Genomic DNA, 10,443 nt, shown 5'->3' with positions numbered 1-10,443 from the left:
GGAAATGAGAACGACTCAGTTGCCAAGGACTGAGCTGGGGATCGGTTTGTAGCCATTTTCAAATGTCAGCTGTAAACATCAACTTCAGCCATGATAATGGAATGGCTCCAGGGATGTCAGTCTGTCACTTTGTCCATAACTTTGATCTAGACTGAAATATCTCAACAATTATAGTGTTGATTGCCAAACGTTTGAACAAACATTGATGGTCCTCTGAGGGTGTAGCCTTCTGACTCTGATGAACACCACCACAAGGCTGACATTTTATTTTTTTCTTCAAATGTCCCCAGAACTATCGAATGTATTAGAATAATGGATTGGCACAAAATTTAGCACAGACATTCATGGTTCTTAAAAGATGTGCTGCTTACTACTTGGTGATCCCATTTGTAGTTTTGGGTGAAACTATTGGATGGACTTGGTACAGACATTCATGAATTGTAATCACTTTCTTCATTCACTCTTTCCCAGCAATAGGGAAAAGTGGTATTTTCAGTTAAATGTCAAAAATAAATATAACAATGTTGAGAAATATGTCAACATCTACTGATAATACAGGCACACATTTTTGTACAGATATTCATGGTTGCTAGAAAATGCATCCTAATTTTTGGTTATGCTCTGACTTCTCACCTACTACCATCATCAGGTCATCATTGCAATTTGTGCAATACTTCAGTTGTCAAATACCTGTAAAACTAAAGACACCTCCCATCAGTCTCAGCTGTACTTTGTGTTGAGTGAATTAATTAAGTTTAACCTAAAGTGGTGGATATAGTAAACATTAAACTTACTAAACCTCAGCATGTCAGCATTGTCATTATGAGTGTGTTAGCATGATGACCTTTACATTTAGCTCAAAACACTGCAGCCTTACAGAGACTGGGTTGTAGAATTTTAGTCATGCCCCCCCCCCCCCCTTAAAGTAATTTAAACAGATTGTAGAGTTCATGAAGCACCGATGTATTTGCTGAATGTGTAAAATTTAGTTTACCATGCCAAAGGAACTGCTAGCCTTCCAACAGGATTAAACATATTATATGTTGATGATATTATGTGCATACACAAGGAATTGGTTTACACGTTTAAAGACGTCAATATTCACCTTAAGTGCAGATAGATTTATTAGAATGCCACACACTCTCTGAGCTGAGAGAACAAATTCATTTTGTTCATGTTACACTTATATTCCTCAGTCCTCACTGTTCAAAGCAGTATACACTTAAAGGTTTAGTGTGTAATATTTCTGAGGATCTATCAAAAATGCAATATAAGATCCATAACTTTGTTTTCAGTGGTGTATAAAGACCTTACATAATGAACCATTATGTTTTTATTACCTTAGAATGAGACATTAGGTGCGTTCGAGATGACAGCGGCTGACTTTCGCTGACTTGATAGTCTAACATGAGCTGCAGGGGCGGGGTATAAAAACGGCGCCATCAAGTCAGACACATTCTTTTTTTTTTATTTTTTTATTGAAAGTATCAAACATGGCTGCACAGAATTTGTTTCTACAAAATAGGATAAGTACAAAATATAGCCATAGTGAGCAGCTCTTCATACAAATAGGAGATAGTTATGTAGTCTTAGTAACAAAACAAGGATGATTTATAAAAGAAAAGGAAACATTAAATAACTAAATTCAAATAAATAACCAGTAAGAAATTATAACATAAAGGGGAGGATTCAGTCTCTGTTCAGCTATTTACCTCAGCTGGGAAGTGTTTTAGGGTTTCATATATTTTTTGTGCTTTAGGATCTTTCAGCATTTTTAAGGATTTTATATAGTTTAAATTCATTTAAAAAAACAACAAATTTGGGAGATGACTTCACAATTCTACATTTGTGAATGAAAAATTTTGCTAAACATACAATTGTATTACTACAGAGCTCATAACCCTCAGTCCAAATGTTATGTTGTCTCTGGAGATGGAGGTTGGGAATGAGGACATCTGTTGCTTAACCGACTTATGTATATCACAACAAAATGTCTGTATCACTTGCATGAGAAAAACACATGGTCCGTAGTTTCGATATCACTTTCACAAAATGTGCATGTGTTGTCATCTATACCAAAGTGAAGTCTTAGTAATTCTTTAGAGGGGTAAATGTTGTTCATTACTTTGAAATGTGTTTCTTTCACTTTGGGGGGTATAGGGGAGTGATAGATAATGTTCTTAGTTTAGTAATTGAGTCTTTATCAAATTATTGTAATAATAATAATAATGTTGTTTTTATTTTGTCTTTCAGGGTAAAGGTATTCAGTAAAACAATTTCTAATAAAGTGGTTAGTGCATTTTCTATCCAGAACAGAGATTCCTTGAATTGATAGTGGGGCCAATTGTGGTTGTATTGGATGATATGCCAAATTGTTTCTTGTTAGAAAGACAAATTCTTGAGGTAGTGCCCTATATAATTTAGTAAAGTCTGATTTTAAGGGTTGGAAATTATGTTTGATGCAAAATTGTTCATAATTTAAAAAATGTCCGTTGGTATCCATTAAATCAGCTATGGACCATATATTTCTCCCATACCAATCTTCAAAGAACAGAGATCTGTTGCGGTGCAAACATCTGTTGTTCCAGAGTACAGATGTGGGGTGAGAAGTTATGTACATAATATTTTCCAATACAAGAGTATTTGTCTATGAAACTCTGACAATGATATACAGTAGGTAATTTGTCAACATTAAAATCTGTTCTAAGAAGAAATTCTAAGCCTCCAATTTTCTTGAATAAGGCTTTTGGAATACAGTACCAGAAGGAGTTGCTGTGTTTGATCCAAGATTTTACCCAATTTATTTTTAATGTTCCATTAAGGCAGTCAAAATCAATAACTTTGAGTCCTCCAACCTTTGTGTCTTTAACCATACTGCTTTTCTTCATATAATGTGGTCTGTTTCTCCAAATGAAATTTAAGTTGATTTGGTTGATAGATTTAATCAATTTGTTTGGAACGGCATTGGAATAGGCAGCGTAAATACACCTCGATAAACATTCCATCTTAGTTAGGTAAATTCGACCTAGTATTGATAAGTCCCTCTGTAGCCATATTCTTTAATTTTATTTTCTACATTCAGAAGTTGGCTTTGTTTTTGGTCCGTAGATAGGTCCCCAGGTATTTAATTTCTGAAAAGGGATATTACAGATGTCTTTCAGTGAAGTGTCGTGTACAGCCAGCAATTCACACTTTTTTAAGTTTAATGTTAGGCCTGATGCTTTGGAGAACTGTTCGATTTTGGCAATAGTTGTTGTAATTTGGTATCTATCTTTTAAGAATATTGTTGTGTCATCTGCTAGTTGGCTGATTATAATGTCTGTGCCAAGTACATTAAGTTTTTAATATCATTACAGTTTTTAATATATTGCTAGCATTTCTGTGGCTAAAGACAGCTGACTGATTTTCCCAGATAGAAGGCTATAACGTTAATGTGGGACAGATGTTTTCAAAGCGGTGCTGAAGTTGTCTGTTTTCTGCTGGACAGGTAATTAACTTTGTTTGTTTCAGACTTTAGCGATGCGAATGAAAACTGTTGTTTGAAAGCTTTAGCCAGAAGCTGGCCATAATCACAGAGAGCCGTGACATGTTTCCTCCTGTTAGTGGTGTGAAATATGGATTAATTTCACGGTTCCTACTTTTTCTCCAGCCTGTGGTTTGGCTTTGCCGGTTACTTAGCGAGACAATGAGCTGATCACTAATGTTAATTGGCAGTAAAACCGTAATGTTAGCTTAGAGCATGGAAGCATCAGCCAGCTAAACTTTTACTGACTGGTAGAAAAACATATTGTTAGTTGGATTGGTTTATTCTCCAGTGCTGTGCTTTGACTTGTGGTGTTATGTTAGTTGGATTAATTTCATGTAGTGACTCTTTCTCTCTCTTCCAGCGCTCTGTATGTTATGTTATGTTCCTGAGAATCAGCTGATCGCTAATTGGCAATAAAACCACAGCTCAGATCTGTGATATTGTTTGAGAATTTCTTCATTTACTTTGGTATGTTAGTCCAGATGAACCAACCCTCCCAAGATATAAAATAATGTATTACAGGAGTATGAGACATCATGTAACACTTAATTTCTTCATGTGACTGTTGTTTATTAATGAAAAAGTAACTATAATATTAAAAAAAACATTTGGTTTTACATAATTTATATAATTTCTTAATATATCTAAAAGAAACCTCATTTCTTGACTGGCACTCTGTTTTATTTCATAGATGACTTCTTTGTCCTGTCTCAGGCACCATAGCTATAGTGCTCGCTTGGGTAGGGGAAGGGGGGTGCGATTCGCAACCCTCACCACTAGATGTCACTAGAACTTACACACTGAACCTTTAAATTGAATGCATGCAAAGATCTGTTATTATATTGATTTTCAACACATTTACAGCTTACGAACAAGTTGTTTTCACTTTCACTGGCAGAAGATAAAGGGACAGGACACGTAACGCCGTGAAGAGTCGAGACATTTCCTAATTTCACTGAACAGCCCTCGTGAGGTAACTCGGATGGCAGATATGCCAAAAGTGAAAACATGCATCCATTTCTGTAAAGGCCAAACCATGATGGATTTTTTCAATTTAGCATATGAGTGTCTGTGGTTAGAAATGAGATATCTTAGATCACAGAGTTGGTTTATGGGACCACAGCAGGTTGTATAAAGCCTCTCAATCACACTGTTTGGAGGCTCAAGAACATACTGTACCAGCTCATCCTGGATCAGATCCTGGTTCCACTCTTCATCCACTAAACAACCAACTAGTCTAAAAGCAGAAGTCTCTTAATTATCTCTACAGTGTAGTGTCTCCTTTATGGTGACTGCCCAGACTATTCCCAAACCATTTAATCAGTTTTCAATTTCCAAACAGTTTGGCCACACACCCTCTGGTTATGCATGTGGTTTACAAAAAAGCTTTTGTTGGTGTGCATCTTAAGCCACTGAGAATAACAGATAGGAAACAAGAGTTAGTAGAAAAGATCAAATTGCTCTCTCCTAGTAATAATAATAATAATAATAATAATAATAATAGGAATAAATCACATCTAAAATGAGGTTGTGGCAATTTATTTTTTCTATTCATGCTTTTCTTTAATTCACAGCACACATCAGGGACAGAAGAGGAGACATTTATTTTCCAGTGTTGCCACAGTAACTAACCTCTCAGCAGAGAACTTCATCCACCATCGATACGTGATACAGCACAGCTCTGCGGCAGACAGATGATATTTATTTTGATTCATCGCACCAGAATCCTCCATTAAGAAAGCAGCCACCTTTTTATCTGTCCTTCTTATACAGTGTTTGGCCAGTCACACAGATGTTTGGACACACAGAATTAAAGCTAGGGTAGGAAACGTTGGAGAACTAGCAAGAGACAGCAACATTTTTAAAGTATGCATCCAAAAAAATCCAACTCCCTCCTTTTAGGCCTCCCTCCAAGTCCATCCCCAAAAGCACATTTTCATATGCAGTGAGTTTTTTTATTTTTTTGTCTTAGCATTTGATTTATTGATTGCTGTGGGCTTGTACAGAGAATTTCAACAAATGTAACAAAAAATGCTTTTGAAAAACATTGCATACCCAAGCTTTAGAAATTATATTTTTGCAACAGCAGATATGTTTTTAGGGAAACATAATGCCATCCATATTCTTTATCAGCACAAGTGGCAAAATGTTGATACTGAATTTATCCTCTTTCACTGACAGTGTTATATAGTTTCCAACAGTATGAAACTTTTTTTATGGTAATGTTTTGGCACTCGCAGCACTTGGTTACGCTTTGAGAAAGATGGTGGTCTTGATTAAATATTAGACAACTTCACTTAAGGTGTGTTCAGATGAAAGCTGAAGCGAAAGGCAGCTAACTCTAGTGCTAACTTGGTTTGTGTAAAGTACAACCGAAAGGTGGAATTGAGTAACACACATATTTTCAGAAATTACCGTGAAATCCTATGTTTTAGCTCATTTTTCTCCAAGCCCTCTTCTTTTGTGTGCATGCTTACTGCCCTGAACTCATCTACATGGCGCCACCTCTTGGCAACAGGAAGTAAGCCCTGTGATATAATCCTTATTTGATTTACATAAAACCTTTAGTGTGGTCCACATTCACATACTGGGACATAACATGTAATTAGCAGGTAATCTCTAGTCCCAAATAGGGGACACAGCAAGTGATGCCTGACTCCTTTGTGAGGCGTCCAATGCACATGATAATTCAGAGCCGCATCTATGACCTCTGGCAACTGCACCACGGTCGCAATAAACCCCAACACACCTCATTGCAGCTTTAATTTCAAAATGTAATTGGCTATGAGTCCAAACGCAATTTGAAAGAGGGAGGGTTGAGAGTTTTACTTCATTGTTTAATTTCAAGAGCTAATTTCAAGTTACAAATATACTGCGACAATTTCAAATGCACAATGCATGATTCATCCTCAGAATCTTTTGATGCAAGTGTTAACAAACTATTTTTAATTCGACACATTTGCCCTTCCTTTTCATTTACTGCTTAATTATTTAGTAATATCACTCCAATGGAAGTTCCAATCCATAATTATTTTTGACCATATATATATATATATATATACACACACACACAGTATACAGGGTATTTTGTTCAAATTCTGTCTGTTGTGTGTTTCTCAAATTTTCTAATGTAAACAAACAAAATTGACCTACAGCATCAGAGGGCATTGCATATTTATATTGAGTGGGTATCCAATGTTTAATGTTCATACATGTATTTAATTGATATGATCATTTGATTTACTGTAATACCAGGTTGCAATTTTGTGTTTTGGGTCCCAACCTCATTCATCCTCATGCTAACAATGGCTACAAGATCATTCTGTTGTGTCACATCACACTAAACATGAAGAAGTTATGTTTTATCTATGGTCTCGACAGACTTTTACCACACAATTAACAAGTCACATAAGTCCACTGAGAGGGAATGACCAGGAGATGTACCCTCTTCCTCAGGTTTACAAGAAACAGAAATATAGTGATACCTCAGTCAGTGCAAAGCTGGACAAATAAATAATGCTTTGGTGGGGAGCCATTTGGAAGCAAAACAACAAAACAGGGAGGGGGTTGAGGGTGCCTGAGCGCTGGGCTAAGTCTCCTGCACTGATCAGCGCTGCATGATGCAGACAACAGAGGAGGAGGAGGAGAGGAAGGAGGAGCGAGCGGGGGAACAAACTGGCTGAGGCTCGCAGCTCTCAGTCTCTCCTCTAAGCTTCGTGAAGCAGCTTCTCTCTGCTTTTCTCTCTCCCTCGCACACACCGGCTTTCTTACTCTTTTGCCTGAGCTGAAAACAGCAAACGCAGCGGCAGAGGGGCTCACTCGCTCCAACTCCTCCCCCACCATGCTGCCCTGGCGAAGGAATAAGTTTGTTTTGGTGGAGGATGAGGCCAAGAGTAAACCCAAGAGCCTGGGGACTGGGCTGACCTACCACTCCATCCTTTCCTCTCTACTGCGCTCCTGTCCTGACTTGCTGCCTGACTGTCCCTTCGACTGGGTGGGCAGCATCTTCCACACCAAACGGCAAAAGGTGCAACTGAACAAAGAGGAGCCCGTTTACAATGTGCGCTACCTGGGGAGTGTGGTCACCATCACTGCAAAGGGAGACGGCTGCACCCAGGAGGCAGTGGCCAAAATCTGGGCGAGGAGCAACTACGGGGAGCAGAGTATCAAGATGAGGTTAACAGTGGGATCTCAAGGCATCCGGATGAGCGCTGACAAATCTGGAAAAAAGAAACCCATCCATCTTTATTCTCTGAACAGAATCACCTACTGCAATGCTGACCTGTGCCGGCCCAAGATCCTGGCTTGGATCTACAGGCACCAGGTCAAGAACATGGCGGTGGTTCTCCGGTGTCACGCTGTCCTGGTTAGCAAGTCGGAGAAGGCCCAGGCCATCGCCCACAGTCTCTACCAGAACGCCACCTCCGCCTTCAGCGAGTTCAAGCGTCTGAAGCGTCAGAGTGATTTCCGGCACTGCCAGCAGCAGCTGCTGGGTGAGGAGGCGGTGCCACTGATGCCACTGAGGAGGCTGTTGAACGGGCAGTGCCACTACAGACCGCCTGCCAGCAACCCCGGAACCGCCACACGCCTCTGCTCCATCACAGAAGAAGAGGAGGAGGAGGATGATGAGGACAGCAAAGATGAGAGTCAGGACTTGGAGGAACCAGAGGAGGATGTAGAGGAGCAGCAGGAGAAACAGAAGGTTTTAACCACAAACACAGACCCAACTCAGTTATTATCAGAGTTGGACATTGGGGATATTGCCAGATTGGAGCAGTGCCAAATCAACTTTGTCAGTGACAGCAACAACAACACGTTTACATTTATAACCTCTCTTGTGTGACAATAACGCAGTGTAAAGAATGCGACTCTGCAACACTACAGTAACATTCCTCTCTTTACCCTTCATTGGTACCCCACTCAGGCTCCCTCCTGCCCCCGTCCACGTAACGTGAAGTATTTACCAGAAACTTCTCCTACTGCCGGGTGGTAGAGAAAAGGCAGAAGAACGTCCTGTGGGAGTAATTTCTGTTCTGGCCAGATGGCTCAGATGCTGGTTTTGACTGTAGCAGCTTCGGAGACTGCGTGTTTACAAAGAGGCCTGGTGATGCACAGACTAACGATAGCACAATGACAAATGAGGACAATGGTTACAGAAAACACGAGCGTGCTGACGTTGAGATCAGCGACACCGGGGTCACATATTGATCACAGCGCCAAGCCGGATGTGTTTATTAGTCCTCTATCTCTTATTTTTGTGAGTATAATCAATGCCGTGTTTGCCAGCAGGGACACTTTTCGGATCGACTATTTTTTCAGGGAGGTTCTTTGTAAATTTGTGTAATTTTTCTAATATGACAATCCTCAATGAAATTGTTCACAGACTGACCTTTCTGAGTGCTTACAAACAAGTGGAGAAGTTTATTACGGTTTTACTAATGACTCAGCCGACTAATAAATAAGGCTATAATTTAGGAAGCAAGCCATTGAGTCGACATGTTTATTGCTGTCATTTGTTACCCTCCTTATCATTTATGCATGACATGTCAGCAGTAACCTTTTTGTGCTGAGCTTTTTTCATGTGACATCTTTGATCCTTCTTTTAAAATGAACACTGTGAAAAATGTGTGAGCAAGGACGAAATACACAACTGTTCATGCAGCAATGTCTAATGTATGTAGTGCATTTTTATATACCCATTTCTGTGTCACCTGGTTTGCCAAAACAACAAGAACACAAACAGATCTCAATTTGCCATTGCTGTGCTCTTTTAGCCAAGTTTTGTTAATGCAGTGTTTCCACATGAGCCCTTGCAAAAATACAGATGGACCCTTACAATTTAACACAAATTGTTTTGAATATGACTTTAGCTAATATCCTGTTGATACTATATGTGCAACTGTCTAAATATGCATTGTGATTATTATGAGATTAAGCTATTTATTTACCAAATATGTTGAATAAAAATTACCCTCACTTTGGCTTTCTTCTTGAATCTCGGAGGGAGGGTATTTCGAGATGTTTTCAAAGATTATTTAAATTAATTCAACAACTCTGCATTCCACCAGTGTGAATTTGCATATTGGAAAAATATGTGTAACTTACACTTCAAAGACAAAAAAGACACTAGACTAGCATAATTTGCTCTCTGAGCTATAAAACTGTGGGGAAAAAATGTTTTTTTGCCACAAGAAAAGACACACAATGTCAGATATATGCCAGAAAGTCCCATTAGATGTTAATATGGTTTAAAACAGTTCTCAGTCTTTTACTGTGAGGGGAGCAATTAATCACGGGATTGAATTGTTCAGGAAATGAACATAAAGCACCTGCATCGGTAGCACGGCTGTCAGCCTCTGACAGGAGCAAGTGATCCAAAACGGGGAACGGGAAGTTGACTCAACCATCAACCATTTTACTGCAAACATCAGCCATTTTAGTGATGACGGAGTCTTTAAATTTTTTTTACTGGAATCACACAAACATCATCATCAGCAAGTGACGACATTTATAACATGTCAATGACACATTTATAACGGAAATATGTTAGAGTTGTGGTGTTTTGCAGTCAAGCACAGTCATCAACAGCTCTGTCTTCGAACAATTAATACATTTTTATGTTCCAAATCATATCATCACAATATAACATTGCAGTGTAATCAATATTTTAATGCCCAGTGAAATTATTGATGTTAAAGCTGTTCATAAATTCCGTCTTACATAACAACATCAAAAGCTGTTTGATATGACAGAGTCCTCATTAAGAATTCTGTTTTTGAAGACGGATAGGTGCTGCTGCTCTGTTGATGAAAACGGAATCATTTTGAGCTGTTTTGAATTTCTGAAATGACTGTTCTGAAGGGATACTTTGAGCTGGAACCTTTAAGATCAATATTTTTCTTTTCCTCAAGCAAACT

At 38.7% G+C, this 10,443-nt stretch overlaps 1 protein-coding gene across 1 annotated transcript; it reads left to right on the top strand.

The window, feature by feature from the left end:
- Positions 1-7,289: 7,289 nt before the first annotated feature.
- On the top strand, positions 7,290-9,499 carry LOC119890971 (protein FAM43B-like). Its single transcript, XM_038702345.1, has one exon. It carries the CDS (start codon positions 7,368-7,370, stop codon positions 8,367-8,369), a length of 1,002 nt encoding a protein of 333 aa, XP_038558273.1. The 5' UTR covers positions 7,290-7,367; the 3' UTR covers positions 8,370-9,499.
- The last annotated feature ends 944 nt before the right edge of the window (positions 9,500-10,443 follow it).

This window comes from Micropterus salmoides, unplaced genomic scaffold, assembly GCF_014851395.1.
Source record: "Micropterus salmoides isolate LMB-PRFRI ecotype aquatic unplaced genomic scaffold, ASM1485139v1 Ms_hic_scaffold_634, whole genome shotgun sequence".
Taxonomy (NCBI): domain Eukaryota; kingdom Metazoa; phylum Chordata; class Actinopteri; order Centrarchiformes; family Centrarchidae; genus Micropterus; species Micropterus salmoides.
This window is presented reverse-complemented; position numbering and strand designations above follow the sequence as displayed.